Consider the following 16,536-nt stretch of genomic DNA (forward strand, 5'->3'; position numbering starts at 1 on the left):
CTGAAGCGGTATCACTCTCTGTAGCTATAGAAATGAGAGGTTCTTGTTCAACTAATATGCTTCTAATGGAAATAATAAGATTAAGAAAAAAATTTATTTCCACGGTCATCATCAAATTATCCTTAAAAACTATTCTTTCACTGCTTTAATAAAGAAATACCAGTTTGGGGCTGGGGCTATGGCCTAGTGGCAAGAGTGCCTGCCTCATATACATGAGGCCCTGGGTTCGATTCCCCAGCACCACATATACAGAAGATGGCCAGAAGGGGCGCTGTGGCTCAAGTGGCAGAGTGCTAGCCTTGAGCAAAAAGAAGCCAGGGACAGTGCTCAGGCCCGGAGTCCAAGGCCCAGGACTGGCAAAAAAAAAAAAAAAAAAGAAATACCAGTTCGACTACAGCATTGAGCAAGATCGCCATTTGATGCTTTTAATGAAGTGTGAATCAAACTCTGCCTTTGCCTTTACATCTCCACTCACCAAGCAGGAAAATGCCACCTTCAAATGCCAGTGTTTCATAGTTCAGATGTTTCTGCATAGATTATTCAATGCAACCCATCTTGTACTATAAACACAATGTATTAAAATTTCTTCTGTGAGCTGTGTTCTATTTGTCTTGTAGAAATCAAACAGCACCAGCTATTGTGTGTGTGTGTGTGTACGTGCGCAGAGAGAGAAAAAGAGCATGATTCTAAAGCTCAAATAAATTTATCTAGTTAAGTCTCACAAAAGCTCAAATACAGTGACTAAACTCATCTTCTATGAACAGCTGTGGAACCACAGTGAAAGATGTAGACAGATTTGTGGGGAGAGATTAGCAGACAATATCAGGAGACAATCTAATGGGCAGTAGTCAAAACTCAAGTGAGATAGAAGCCATGTAGAAAGTAGTATACTAGGAAATGGAAACACATGACTTGTAAGGTAAGTTAGAAATAAATTTATAAGATTTCCCTGGATATAACCTTGTCTTGTGATATTGGATTATAAGTAAGCAAGGGCAGGAGGATCCTAAAACAAGTTAGTCACTCCTGTTTTTCTTGGTTTCCAGATGCTGTTTTCATTTGAGTTTTAAGAAATTAAAATGATATATCTCTGCTAGAAAAGCAGAGAGAATTTGAAAGGTATACTTGGTGAATAAAACACATTGCCATAAAGACTTTTTGAGAGTAAAATCATGATTGATTTTCTTTTTAGAAAGCAGTAAAAAAAAAAAAAAACTGGCAAGCTAAAAATTTATAATCTGTTGCCAAGAGTCAATTTACTTTTTTTCTAACATAACTGTAAATATATGCACTATTCTAAACTCATTCTAAGATTTGGCACTGTTTAATAAAAGTGGTTTTCTGGCTTATTTGCGCACATGTACACACACATATAGTATATAAATATATATATATATATACATAGTATATATAGTGTATGGATATATATTCTTTTTAAATTAATTTATTAATTAATTGTCAAAGTGATGTACAGAGGGGTTACTATTTCATATGTAAGGAAGGCCTAAGTACATTTCTTATCAAAGTTGTTACCTCCTCTCTCATTTTTTTCTCCCACCTTCCATATATATATATATGTATATGTATATATATATATATATATATATTCTTGATTTCTAGTTTAAAGTGATCATTTGTTCCCCATCTGGTCTCCAATGTCAACATCCTTGATTTCTACTAACTGGAATTTACTTACATCAAGGAGTTGAACGTGGTTATTGTTCCTTTGTTTCCCTTTCATATAAAGTTATTCTTCATAAATTTTTGTTCTTATTTAAGAAAATATATTCAAAAAATAATATTTATGATTTTAGAAATTTCAGGTTGGGTTCAGTCTTATGGGTTTCATTTCTATTAAAGTCAACAAGAGTGGATGATACCCAATCACTTTTCTTTAACCACAAAATTCAAAGCAAGTCTGTCTCATTTTCATATGAAATTCAGCTTCCTTGAAAATCTAGTTCCATACTTTTAGTCATTTTTAAAGCAAGCTACAAAATGTGATGTGCTTACCCTAAGACATGAACCACTCACTGACCCAACTTTCAGAGGCACAATCCGTTATATTCTATCCATGGTAGGCATCGGCATTTTTGAAGTTACATACTGTCAAAAATGTACAACTAAAACGTTTGTTTTAGGAAAAATGACGGCAGATTTGTTAATGACCCTTTCTAGAATGCATTTCTGTCTTTGGAATACACAACACCCATATGTTATGTAACTATCTCCTTAAAGTATGAGAAGAACTTTCATTTTTTGAAGACATAGCAATACTAGCAAAAAATGCTAATCTACTTCCCCCAAATTCAGACCCTGATACTCTTATTTTAATATAAATGATTTACATTTGAATTCTCATATGTCTGACATGCTCTCTCTCCCTCAACTTTCTTGCCCTGGTGCCCCTGTCCCTGAGGTATTCATTGTGAACACTAACATGGTCTCCAGTTCTGCCACCCCAATACCTTACATCTTTACCATCATTCACATTCATCACAGAAAATCCCCTCAAATAAGATGAAAAACACTCTGTACCTGTCACTTTTATTCTTATATCACTGCTTCTTCACTCTATGGGGACTAGGGTATTTGTACATCTTAAATCTTTCCCCAAACACGTGGACCAGAGAAAAGTTTCTACATGATAGTGATGCCCACCTTTGATCCTCTGATCTACAGTGGGCTAAACAAGGAAGTCAATGTGGTACTAGGAAAGTTGTGACTACAGATTGGAGCAAAGTCCCATTTAATTAGAAGCATTAATAATGAAAGGAAATTGAAGGACCAGAAAGCATACCAGGGTTGTTGCACTGATGTATTTAAAGATTGGGGGGGGGGGGGGTGGTGAGGGGAGGAGAATTAACCAAAAGACAAAGAAAATGACCTCTTATTGTTAAGAGTCTAAAGGAGATAACACTTTTAAACCCAAGTGCAACAAACGTTGGTTTTCCAAATGTCATAAAAGAAGCACTCAGGGCATAAAAGTACAAATGGATCTCAGAACATAAATACTAGGAAACAAAACCAGGTTTTGTCAGAAGGGAGTGAGGTCAAGAGGAGCAGGGGCAGACGATGGGAGACAGGAAGGGTAAGAGAACGCAGTCGTGAAATTCAATGTGCCTATATGAAAATGGCACCCAGTAGCTTGAAGAGCGAAGTGAGGCTGGAATTGATGAGGGAGGAGGGAGGTGGCGACATGGATCAAGATGCGCTGTATTCATAAACTGACATGTTGGGTTGAAGCCCTTGTTTTTGTTTTTTTTTTGCCAGTCCTGGGCCTTGGACTCAGGGCCTGAGCACTGTCCCTGGCTTCTTCCTGCTCAAGGCTAGCACTCTGCCACTTGAGTCACAGCACCGCTTCTGGCCGTTTTCTGTATATGTGGTGCTGGGGAATCGAACCTAGGGCCTCGTGCATCCGAGGCAGGCACTCTTGCCACTAGGCTATATCCCCAGCCCCGGGTTGAAGCCCTTTTGTACGACTACTTAAAGATAATAAAAAAGTAAATAAAAAATATAAAAATAACATTCTAGAATTACAAAAACTGAACAAATGCAAATGCATACAAAGAGAAATGGGTCAGAGCGTATTTCTTTCCCATACTTTGGATTTTTTCCCAAGGTCTGGATTTAAAAATACCGTCTCCATATTTAAAAATAAATGTAATTCCACAAACAACAGCAAAAAAAAAGAAAAGAAAACAAAAATATATTTACAGTGGCACCAAACCCCACACATCTAAGCATAAATAATATAAAAGCTATGTAAGACAAAACCAAAACAATTCCAGCTGGTTCTGTGGGGGAGGGGGGCTAAAGGAGAAGGATGGAAGGGGTGAGTCTACTCAAGATGCACTGGAAACATTCAGGGAAATGTCATAATGAATGCCTGGACTTCCCTCTTGCGGAGCCACATTGGTGATGATGAGGAAGGTGACAAACGCAGCTCGTGCTGCTCTGTGCTGGGAATTGAGGATCCCAGTGGGAAATGAGGAACCGAGCACAGCGTAAGTCCCAGGAGGTTAATTTCTACTCTCAAAGGGGCCAGCTAACCTGGGAGGCGCTCATAAAGGAGACAGCCATGTTCCTCATTACAGCCCACGTTCCCAGAATGGTGGGGCATGCCATCCATCCTCTTCTCCAGCGAGACGGTGCTCTAGAGGTCCCTGTTCCTTTCTTGCACGTGAAGAGAGAGTCCTGGAGATACGATTGCCCCTCCAGCATGTCAGCAGCAGGTATGCTCTTAGTGTGTTGTCTTATTGTCTTATTGGTATGTTCTTAGTCATCATCATCAGAAAATAAAACAAAACAAAACCCTTGGGCACCTCAGGACAGTAAAGGAGGCTCTAGAATCTCAGCGACAGCAAGGCTCCCACGAGAACAAAGGTGAGCATCAAATAATCTTTGCCTTGATAATTTTCCTTCAAAATCAACGTTAATGTAAGCTAGAGTTTCTAGAGAACACCACTAACTTTTTTTTTTTCCATTTTAACCCTTAGTAAAAATGAAGGATCAGGGAAGGGTGATGCTCAAAGACCTGGGGTGTTATATCCACTCTTTTTCTGGACAGAGACACAAGGCATAGGGAGAGGAATAAATGGAAATTCCTCACGAATCTACATGGAAGGCCTTGTTGGCTGTTGACTAAGTGTGGGAATCAGCAACTCCGGCTCTTCCCCTGGGGTCAAAACGAAGACCTCATGGTCAATGTCGCCTTCACTGGCTCCTCCAGATCCCATCTCCAAAGCAAATGGCTGTGGAAAACGACTCTTCAGTGACAGAGTTCATTCTTAAGGGACTGACAGACCACCCCGGGCTCCAACTGCCCCTATTCTTCTTATTCTTGCTGAACTACATGGTAACCGTGGTGGGAAACTTGAGCTTACTGAGCCTTATTTGCCTGGACTCGCACCTTCACAACCCCATGTACTTCCTCCTTTTTAATCTGTCCTGCATCGATTTCTGCTATTCATTTGTCTTTACCCCCAAAATGCTGATGGGCTTCATGTCAGCGAGGAACACCATCTCCTACCCCGGGTGTATGACCCAGCTGTTCTTCTTCTGCTTTTTCGTCAATTCGGAGTGCTACGTGCTGACGGCCATGGCGTATGACCGCTACGCGGCCATCTGCCAGCCCCTGCAGTACACGGTGCTCATGTCCCCCAGGACCTGTGCTGTGCTGATGGCGGGGTCCCACCTGCTGGGGTTATCTGGCGCCATGGCTCACACGGGGTGCATGGTCAGGCTCCACTTTTGCAATTCCAGCCCCATCGACCACTACATGTGTGACATCTTCCCCCTCCTCCAGCTCTCCTGCAGCAGCACCTACGTCGACGAGCTCATGACTTCCGTTGTGGTTGGTACGATTGTCATTTTATCCAGTCTGGTCATCTTGATCTCCTATGCCTTGATTCTCTATAATGTTATCCACATGTCCTCAGGGAAGGGCTGGTCCAAAGCACTGGGCACCTGTGGCTCTCACATTGTCACAGTTGGCCTCTTCTATGGCTCCGGAATCCTCACTTACGTTAGGCCAACATCTACCGAGTCGGTGGGCCATGGGAAATTTTTCTCCGTGTTTCATACCCTTGTGGTACCCATGCTGAACCCCCTCATTTATAGCCTGAGGAACAAGGATGTCCAACTTGCTCTGAAGAGAACCCTGAGGAAGATCACAGGATGAGTGAAGGGTGGAGCCGGGCTGCCTGTCTGGAGTCTCCATCACTTGAGCCTTCTCTCCTCTCCTCCCATGATCCTCTTCAACACGTCCTCCCTATTCTGCTCTTCTCTTCATCTGTCTACACCCTGGTAGCATTTCTACTCAGACATCTTGTTCTTCTCACCATTCAATGTGGCTGTACAAGACTACAGAGGGTCTTAAGACTCGGTGTCAGTCTCAAGTTGGCTCTGACCTGATCTTTAGTCTCTCCTCTCTACTTGATGGAGAGCTTAGAAAGAAAGCTGTTCATATCTGAAGATAGCAGAAGCTGCTTTGTCTTGCTTGTTTCTTTCCTTCAGTGCTAGACAAGGACGTGAGTACTTTCAGAAAAGTTCACTTATTTATTGCTGTTCTAAAGGAAGTTCTTAAGTCCTATTTCAGTTTTATTTTTAAAATTGCCATGAAGCAAGAAAAAGAAAAGTAGGTTGTATAATGTTGGTGTTTTTATACTCAATATATTTTGAGGTGATTATAAATTTGGTGCAAATCACGTGCAAGGCAGGAACACACTTGAGAGGGGAGGGAAGTGGTGTGTGGAGTGATTGCGCACATCCACTTGGTGACCACAGGCCATTGTCAGCATGAAATATTCAGAAACCAGAGAGCAAAAGCCTGCTAGGACTGGTCATACATCCCACATGAGAGATGACTTTCTTCTTCAGTAGAAGAAAAAGAATGGGTGAAATCACAATAGGACAACAGATATCTATGAAGGACAAATTAAAGAGGAAAAAGTACATGGGGTCATGAAAGTGTGAATTCATGTAATTAGGATTGTCATAGCCAAATTTCCCAAGGAAGTAAGTGTATGATGCCCGTCTCTATCTCTATACACATTTGTATCTATATTACCAAAACAGAAAGAATGGGACGTGGCAGAGAAGACCAGTCTGTTAAACCCACCAGAATCAATTCAGCCACAAAAGAGCCATTTGTGAGACCTATCCTTTTGTAAGAGAATCTTGTGGACACAGGAAAAGGGGTGTCATGAGCGAGCAGCCTGGACTTTCCTAGCAAACATTAACCCCCAAGTCTCAGGTCCATGCTGCCAATGTCTGAAACTCTAATTCATCTGGTGCACAAGACCAGTTTCAACACTAGAGGGCAGGCTCGCTTCCAGATTGTGAATTTTGGTAAGTGAATTAATTTAACCAGGTACAGTATTGACATTAAACACCAATTAATGCACTTGTTTCTCAAATGCCAAGTCTGCCGTCTAAGTTTTTATTTTCAATTAATTTCTAGTATGTCTGGGACCGGCAGGGGATATTAATTACATTTATATATAAAGTCCAAAGAAATATAGTCTACAACTGTTTATTCAGATCTGATGCTGAATCAAACAAACACATAGGAAGGTAAGAGAGTCTGAAGCCAGTTAGAAAAGAATCCTGGACACAAAAAGTATCTCCAGGGAATGTAATGAGCTTCTATGTTCTGGACACTGTGATAACAGTGAAGGCTCACAAATTTTAAAAAGTCAGATCTACCCCGACTACCATATGAGGCATCCGGGCACTTACTACGCCGTGTCGTGTCTAAATGCCCCTTTCCCTTTGATCATGGAAATCTTGACTCGTTTCTCTTTGGTGCCTCCCAGGACTCATCAGAAAACCGATTCGTTTGAGTAAATAAATGAAAAGTGCACTGAATCAGAAAGTTACAAAAATCTACTTTTATACTTTGTCTTTTATCGGAAGACACTGAACCAAGATCCAGATGAAACAGAGATAAAGATAGGGGTTTATAGAGAGGAGTGATGAAGAAAGTCAATGCTACTGACAATTGCTGTAAGTGCCAACGGTTGTGGTTGTCTAGTTTGTTTTGGTAATTGGGAAGAAGTCACAAAGAAACCAGGAAGGTTAATGAAAAACAAGCAGTTCATTCAAATGTTGCCCATCTGCAAATAGAATGGAAAAACAGCAAAACAGGAAGTACTTCAGAAATGTAAGCAAATACTTACATTGTTACCTTACTGGAAAATCCCCATGCTCTCCTTCAACCAAGTAAAGAGTAATTACATGGAAACAATGACAACTGGAAAGAGCCAAACCTAAGACCCAGACTAGTCACTACCCAGCCTCCCTGTGGCTTAACATGAATTTAGAAAAGCACTCCATTATTCAAATAGAAACAGGCAAGGAAAATTTTAATAATAGCTTAACATCAACGAGAGGTCAAGCAAACTAACATTTTAATCAATCAATGCACCCAAAGAAAAGAAAAAAACAACACTGTACACTTCCGGAAGAATGTTGGGTCCCACGTTTTCATAGCACTGAGGTCCACGTGAGAATTTGCGTCTCACCTGTGGAGTGATTGTGGTCTGTTAATTAATCAGCGTGTTCACGTGCCCTTTACCCTCTGTGAACTCTTACTGTTGAGACGTTTAGAAGCTGATCTTCACAGCAGCTGCACTAAAATTCTCATCCATAGCCTATAGGGTTCTTCACCCCAGGTGTTTGTGATCTGTGTGACTGCCATTCTAACAGGATAATTCTAACAATAATTAAGATTGTTTTGATTTGCACTCACTTCATAGCTAAAGCAGTTACACATATTTTCATGGGTTTATTAACCCTTGTACTTGTTTTGAGAGCTGCTTCATTTTTTTGAGCTCTTTATATATTCTGGACATTAATTCTTTGTCTAATGAATAACTGGAAACCATTTCCTCACTTTCCTACCTCTTACTTCTGGAAATCGTTTGATGTGCAGAAGTGTTTTAGTTTGAAGTAATCACATAGGTCAATTTGAAGAGTTTCCTGAGCCCAATTCCAGCAGTCTTATTGGGAAAGTTGTTGCTTATGCCTGTACTTTCTAGTGTCTGGCCCCTCTTGTCACTGAAGACCCTCCTTTCATCTAGAGAGTCATGCATTGCTGGGAACAGTGTCCGTTATTTGTGATAGCACTGCTTCTGGCTGATAGAGTCCACAGCTGGCGTCCTTAGTGTCCCAAAGTCTCAGCCTCTGCTTCCTCTGGCTGCATTTCATTTCCCCCCTAGCTATGTCTTTCTTTATCTGGACCAAAGTTGAATAGAACAGACTAATAATTTATGCTGGGTAATACCTTATGTTCCAAGATCTTGCTTTATAAAAATCTGAAAGGCGACACTATTCAACAAGAAATATACTCATTACCTGACTTATGTAACCATGACCCCTCTGTACATCACCTTTACAATAACAATAAAATATTTCTTAGTGAATATCCACATTATCTTTCCTTTTGTGTGTTGGAACAATTGAACAGTTATCTCTCTGCCAGTAAATAAAAATAAAATTACAATCTTAGCAAAAATCTGAAAGAAGCCAGGTGCTGGTGGCTCACACCTGTAATCCTAGCTACTCAGGAGGCTGAGATCAGAAGTTCAAAGCCAGCCCAGGCAGGAATGTCCCATGAGACTCTTATCTCCAATAAACCATTCAAAAACCAGAAGTGGCACTGGGGCTCAAGTGGTAGACTGCTAGCCTTGAGCACAAAAAGGTTCACAGACAGCACCCATGCCCCCAGTTCAAGCCCCACAACTGACCAAAAAAAAAAAAAAAAAACTAAAAGAAAGAAACAAAATAACACAAAACCCTTCAGGCCAATATAATCACATTGTACTCTAATTCCATTGACTAATCAGTGGGTCAGTGCTCCTGAAAGGCAGAATCGTTTTTCTTCTGGAGGATTTGTAACAATCTGGGTGATCACTAAAGATGCAAGTAAAGACTTTTCTGGGTAAATATTATCTCTGATAATATATATGGCTAGCCCCATTTCCTCTAGAAGGCCTAGTCAAATGGATGCATTGTGAACTTTGTCTTATTTACCATTGGCGTTTATTGGTGAGTCACAGTATGTTTCTTCATAGGACAGGGCAGATTTGGCTTTGGCTAGATTTCTGGGAATGGAACTAAATGAGGCCACTGGTCAACATTTGTGTTTACATCACTATGTTAGGCCTCTGGGATTCTAAGACACTGACATCATCCTCTTGTTTGCTGAAACCATATGCACAATCCTCTGCTACTTCCTGTATTTCATTAACTAGTAATATTTTCTGGGGTGGAAAATATATGCCATTCTCTTAATAGCTCCTTTGAATTGGGTTGTGTCCCTGCAAAACTCATATATCGAAGCCTTAACTCTCTGTATGATATTATAGTAGAGTTGATGGTTCAGACCCTGATGCCATGGAAATGATTCATATATCAAAAGAAGCAAAAGAAGAACGACATGAGAGGGCTCAAAAATGTCAATTTCACTATAATCCTCAGGAGGCTGAGATCTGAGGATCGCAGTTCAAAGCCAGCCCGGGCAGGAAAGTCCGTGAAACTATTATCTCCAGTAACCTACTCAGAAAAAGCCAGAAGTGGCACCTGTGGTTCAAGTGGTAGAACCCCAGCCTTGATCACAAAGAGCTTGGGGACAGCGCCCAGGCCCTGAGTTCAAGCCCCAGTACTGGGGGGAAAAAAGTCAATGTCAAAACCTAATACAATCTACAGTAAGCAAAACAGCATGATTATGGCAATAAGATTAGACTATAGACAATGGAAGGGGATAGACTGGAATGAAGCCACGCGTCTCTACTCAATTGCCTTTTGCCCAAGCAACAAGTCCATCCGGCAGAAAAGGAGTGGTGTCTTCAACAGGGGGTGCCAGGACCCCGGTGTTGAGCAGCGGTGGGATAGGTGGGCATCGTCTTTGTTCCCGACCTTAGACAAGGGACCGCTTTCAGCCATCTGCCACTGGTGCGGTGTGAGCTGTGGAGTTTTACACGTGCCCTTTACCGTGCCAAGGAAATTACCTCCATAGTTAGTCTTCCAAGAAGTTTTTGGCATAAAAGGAGGTTGGATTCTTTCGAAAGCCATTCCTGTCAACGAAGATGACCGTGTGCTCCGTGTGTTTTTTTTCCCTCTGTTCTGTTACATGTAACATGTTACATGGATTCCCTTCCTTCTTCTCCTCCATCCTTCCCTTCTCATTCTGCGCTTGGTGCTGACTCACAGATCAGGTGGCTCACTTGGGGTGCTGTGAGCCTGAAGGAATCCTTCCATTTCCCGCCCAGGTGGTCGACCAGGGACCATCTTAGCAGACAGCACCCCAAGTGAGGGAAGGGCAAACCATTCTGCCACTGCCGTGGAAACGGCTGGCCTTCTAACCTCCAAGGTCATTATTGTGCTTTGGGGGTTCAGCCTGGGGCCTCCCTCACCACCCCCCCCCCATGTCTTCTTTCTGGATTAGAAGTGGTATTTTATTTGGGCCGCAATGAACAGACTCCTTTTTGTGTTTTCTCGGCCAAGCGTGAAACCACTCCCGGCTCTGCTGTTCCCGGGAAGTCCAGGGAAGTTCAGGCAAGGCACCGCAGGGCTGTCAGCTCCCGGGTCACCCAGCCACCGGGCTGGACGGCAGCGGCCCCCTCGGCCCCCTCGGCCCCCTCGGCCCCGGGCCCTGCAGCTGGGGCGGCCGTGGGGAGGCCTTGTCCTCCTTGCTTCAGGGACAGAGTTATTTCTACCAGCGTGGCTTCCCCTCGTGATCTTTTTTTGTTTTTCTTCCTAATTAATGGTGGACTCTCTTTTCTCATGGAAACATAACGCCTTGTTTCGGGTTATACATTTGTTACCTTGGAAATCCTGAGGTTCAGGGCCAATCATCTTGCTAGGATGAGGAGATGCGAAACGGATGTCGTTCTCATCCAGTTCTCATACACAACAGGCGCATGCCAAGAGACTGCAACAGCAGTGTGACAATGTGATAAATAGCAAAATGGACAAGGTATGCAACGGCAACCCAAATTTAAAATAAAAAAATGAAGAGGCAGACGGATGAAGAGAAAAGGGGGAGAATGCAGACAAGAACTCAATGCATATCCTACAAAGTTAAGAAGGATGAAGGAAGGGGTGGGGGGAAGGATGGGGGAGGGTAACATTGACCAAGGTGCATGGTATTCATAAACTGCTTTGTTCAATGGCTTTATACAACTACTTAAAGATAATAACACAAAACAAAAACAGTAAATTGTTGCATCTGTAAATTAACTTGGAGTGAGGAGAAATAGTCAACAGTTCTGTCAAAACAGCAGGGTGTGTTGGACACACAGAGAAGAGGAGGCCAAGGCGAAGATTGACATAATAACCAAACTAGAGATCAGTTAAGACAAAGAGGTAACAGGAGCTAGTGGTTAAGGGATTCCGAGGTTGATACAAAAGAAGCTAAATTCCCCAAGGAGGCTTGGAGATGGCCGGAAGAGCACTGTAAAAGCGAGACCAAGAGACTAATGCAATGGCCACGGCTCCATCAGCACAGTCCAGAGCACCCATGATCTTTTCTGAGACCTGTGAACAACTTCGTGAATTTTAAAGAAAATACTAAAAATCTAGAAACAAACATTGACTGATTTCATCAAAATGTATGTAGTATCAATTTAATTATCAATTATAACACTGACAAAAGTCGGATTGCATGAAGAAAGTATTCATGGGCTCATTTTTCTCACTTCAAGAGTTGCACAGATTGCAAAATTATTGCTGAGAAATCACAAGCAACTGAAAATTGTTATTCTAAGTGAAAAATCTCAAAAGGAAAGAGGAAAAAAAAGAAAAATCCCTTGTAGGTGGGAGGAAGTGTATTTTGTGGAGTCAGGTGTAATTCTCACGAGTTACGTGGAGTGGGAGGGAATCTTGAAAGTTAGAAGGCTTCCATGCTCAAAGAACTGCCTTACCCTCTGGCAGAAGAGCCTTTTAGGCTAGCGATATTTTGAATTCAGTTTCCTGGTGAGACTGTGTAGTTCAACTTTATTGGTATTCTCTTTCTAAGGCATCATCTAGAAACATAGTTATAGGAAACACATGTCACGTGTCAATTTTTCTCTTTCTCAGTGGTGTCCTCTTCCCTTCTCCATATTTGACTATCTTTCTACCATTTTCTATGCTGGACTGCATTTCACTTGATGTCAGCAGTGCAGAAACAGGCCAACCAGGTGTTGCTCCTTTAGGATGCTCTTCTGCACTAGAGGGATACTCTAACCTAGAAACTCCGTAAGGAACAGGTTCCATGTCCCAGAACCCACTGCACACCTCCCCCTCCACCTTTTTGTCTCTGACCTGTAGCAAGCCTTTTCAGTTATCTTTTGCATTTGGAGTGCTGAAGATAGAAAACAGAAGCCCATGAAGTCTGTCTCCATGTGTCAAGAGAGATATGGAATGTGTGTGTGTGTGTGTGTGCACACTTGTATCAATACTGGGGTGTGAACTCAGGGCTTCGTGCTACCTCTTAGCTTTTTCACTCAAGGATGGCACTCTGCCATGTGAGCCACAACTCCACTGCCATTCATGAAACTTTGAAAGTGCATTCTGGGGTTGTATGAGTAGTAGATTTCCTGTCTATACTCAAAGATTGGTGTCATCGTCATTCCCTAGGACTAAAAAGACAGGCATGGTATGAGCTTAGTGAGCAGGAAACTCATTGGAACTTTTCCAGCAGGGAAATTCTGAGATTTCAGGTGGGTCATGCAATCAATCTCCTTCCTCTAATGTTTCTCTTAATCGCCAGCTGGTTATGTCTCCTGTCTAAAACTGCCGTAGTAGACCCCAGACTGTATCACATGTGACATTTGAGCACTTGAACTACATCTAGACTAAATCAAGATATTCTGCAGGTGTAAAAGTAATACACTAAAAAACAAAATGGACGTTAAATACCACATCGTGACCTGTCGCAAGCTTAGAATTGTCTATGTGAATCTCAGCAGATCGTATTTGATTTCTGCTGGGCAGACTTGCCCTAGGCAGTGCCCAGCACTGTCCCTGCCCCCCCCCCGCCAGCTTTTCAGTTCTTGGCTCTAAATGTTCTCTACATACGTTGAATTCACAGAACACCTAAAATTATTTTTACTTCAGGAAGCTCAGAATCTCACGAGAGCGACCGGTGCGTTTCAAGTTCTCAAGTGTACGCTTGAGTCATTAGCATCTGGCACCAAGTCTGACCTAATGTCTGTCTCTGAAAACAAACACGAAGCAATTGGAGCATAGTTTGAGCCCTTTCAAGCTAACGGGGTGTAAGGAAAATCAGCCCCAGGTGAGCTCAGCATTTCATTTCAGGGGAATTCCTGGTGTACATAGAATTCTCATGCATTTTTCTACTAAAGGTATGGGCCATAATTTCTCTCACTGCCTTTCAAGACTGTAAGGCCTTTGCCTGCTATCCTAAGAAGAGAAAGCAAAAGAATAAATAGAAAGGAAAGAAAAAAGAAAAAATAGAGGCAAAACACCAGTCACTTGATGATATATAGTGGATCAATGAATTTTAACCCTTAAAGCATTACCAATATCAGAAACACACCATGAATTTGGAAATTTTCTATGCCATCATCATACTCACTGCCAATACTCAAATTCCCAATGACCTGATTTATATGGGGGTAGGAAGTGACATAGCATCTCAAAATAATTAGTTCTAATATTAATGTAATATTAGCTCTAATACATGGAAGAGGTTGGAATGTAGGCCACTGGTAGCATACACATAGCATAGATTTGTTCCCTAGTACCACATAACACATACACATACACCCATGCACACACACACACACACACACACACACACACACACGATTTTTTAAAATGTACAGCATATTCAATTTCTGAACTAATTTCCTGGCAACCTTTTAGATTTGCTGTTGCAATTTCAGACACATTTTGTTGATCTAGAAGATTCCCCCAGTTTGAGCTGTCTCTTTGGAAGGTAAGGAACACAAAGTCATTCTCCTGTAATGGAAAGACTGAGCCACATTCTTTTGCATAAAAGCAGAAATGCATTTGCTTCTTTGGATGGTGACAGTCAGACCACTTCATTCCCTTCACAAAAATCTTCATATTCGCTTCTTTAGATCAAGCCATACTTGGTTTCACAACTGTGAGAGAAAATGTTCATTGGATCCACTCCAAAGTGAGAAACCCCAGGACTAGAGTGTAGAGAAGCCCCCCTTGCATTCTGGCGGAGGAATTACGGCATCATGGAGTCCTTGCTCTATTCCTATGGAGGAATCACTGCATCCCGAAGCCCTGATTTCCACCGTGGTCCACTTCCCACTTCCTGACCCTCAGGACCAGCTAATTTGGGGAGGAGTAATTCTGTGCAGTGTCCCTTATTCTGCGGATGTCCCCCGAGTCCTCCTCAGTCCTCTGTGCTGAGCTGAGCTGGGACTCCACAAAGCTACACATCCACGCATGGATTCTGCAACTTCCCCCTCGGGAGGGAAGAGCACAGCTTCCCAACAGCGGTGGGAACTCTGTGGCCAGGAAATCATTCATCTTGTCAGGAACCAGCATAGAGGTTTGGCCCACCGGATGGTGAATGGATGGAGAATTCCATTTGGGGGAGATTTCCGGCTAAAGCTCGAGTTCCCTTCAATAAAGATCAGTGTTGCGTAGTAATAATTCGTTGACACAAAGACCAAGCGTGAACGGATAATGGTGCAGTTTCCCCCTAATGCTCCAAGAAGCTTCTAGGGATAGCTGGCAAGCTGTCCGATGGTTCCCAGCAGCACGCAAACAGGAAGGAAGCATCCGCCGCACTGGCCCAGGGAGCAAGGCACCGGCATCACCCAGGAAAACAACAACTGCAAGGATTCTTCTCACTAAGCAGAGAGGGAGGTGGAGGAAAGCTTCTGGAAGCATTTCCTTTGGGAAATGCTTCCTCAATTTTCCCAACCTTGGAGATTTTAAGAGAAATGTTTTATGTGGTCATTAGCTTCCGCATATAAAATACAGTGACATCCTCTTGAAGCATCTGTTGGGATGTCTGGGAAGTGGACAGTGGTTTGTTGCCTCAATTCTTTGAAATATGTAAGCCAAGCTGGCCAGCACCTGTCTGGGTTCTCAGGGGTCACTGATGGACTATTCCTTATTCTCCTCTCTGGTTTCCATTCCTACTTATCCCATAAAGACATTTATTTGGGACAGGGTCTCCATCCCAGGCTAATCTGGTGTTCATGACCCTCCTGTTTCCATCTCCCCTGTCCTGAAATTACAGATATGCACCACCACACCTGATCATGTTATAAAAGTCTAAGGGTTCCTATGTGCTTCTGTATTGAGTGAATAAATTGGAAAGAAGACAAGGGCTACGTTTGGTAAACCAGTTGGAAGCTTCTTTAATTTATAATCTAGGCTAGAGAAACAATGGAGACATAGTAGCAATGACACTATGTATTCTAAGATAGACCATTGCCCCAATTCTCTGATCTTCAATAACAAGCAAATTAGGAAGTGCAATTGAATTTGTTCTCAATAGCCAAGCAAATTTTCCTTCCCTATTTTAAAAACATTTCTAATGATACCGAAGAATTGTTTTTAACAACAAATAGGAGCCCCTTTCTCTATCTCTGATTATCAAGACAAGGGACAGTCAGTAGTATTACTGTCATACTGACAGAGTAGATATGGCTTTGGCATTCTGTTGACCTGCTCGCCCTGCCTTTACCTATAGCTGACTAGTCTCATTCAGGCGAGCAACTCAAAGGCTCTTTGTATTCCTGCTTGGGGGTGGTGTGGTGATGAAATACAATGTGCATAGTACCTGCCACATCGTATGTGCATGCTTACCGTTTCTGTCCACTTCCCAAAATAGCCTTCCAGCTTTGGTGAGAAATATTTTCTATAAGCACATGGGAAAGTGGAAATCATAACTCTAACTTTTGTCACTTTTATAATGATAGCAAATGCACTTCAGAAACAGGAAGAAATGAAATCATTTATTTTCATGATGTACTTTCCTAGGAAAATGTTTAGGGTTTGATAGGAACTCTCTTGTCTAGTTTAGTGTGAAAA

The 16,536-nt window shown here is 42.2% G+C and overlaps 1 protein-coding gene across 1 annotated transcript; it reads left to right on the forward strand.

Moving 5' to 3' along the window:
- The first annotated feature begins 4,729 nt into the window (after window positions 1-4,729).
- LOC125347825 (olfactory receptor 143-like) lies at window positions 4,730-5,683 on the forward strand. Its single transcript, XM_048340780.1, has one exon. The coding sequence runs from the start codon at window positions 4,751-4,753 to the stop codon at window positions 5,681-5,683; it is 933 nt and encodes a 310-aa protein (XP_048196737.1). The 5' UTR covers window positions 4,730-4,750.
- The last annotated feature ends 10,853 nt before the right edge of the window (window positions 5,684-16,536 follow it).

The sequence above is a fragment of the Perognathus longimembris genome, chromosome 3, assembly GCF_023159225.1.
Source record: "Perognathus longimembris pacificus isolate PPM17 chromosome 3, ASM2315922v1, whole genome shotgun sequence".
Classification (NCBI taxonomy): domain Eukaryota; kingdom Metazoa; phylum Chordata; class Mammalia; order Rodentia; family Heteromyidae; genus Perognathus; species Perognathus longimembris.

Excerpts from the sequence above, each read along its gene's own strand:
- LOC125347825 (XM_048340780.1), top strand. The coding sequence starts at position 4,751 with ATGGCTGTGGAAAACGACTCTTCAGTGACAGAGTTCATTCTTAAGGGA.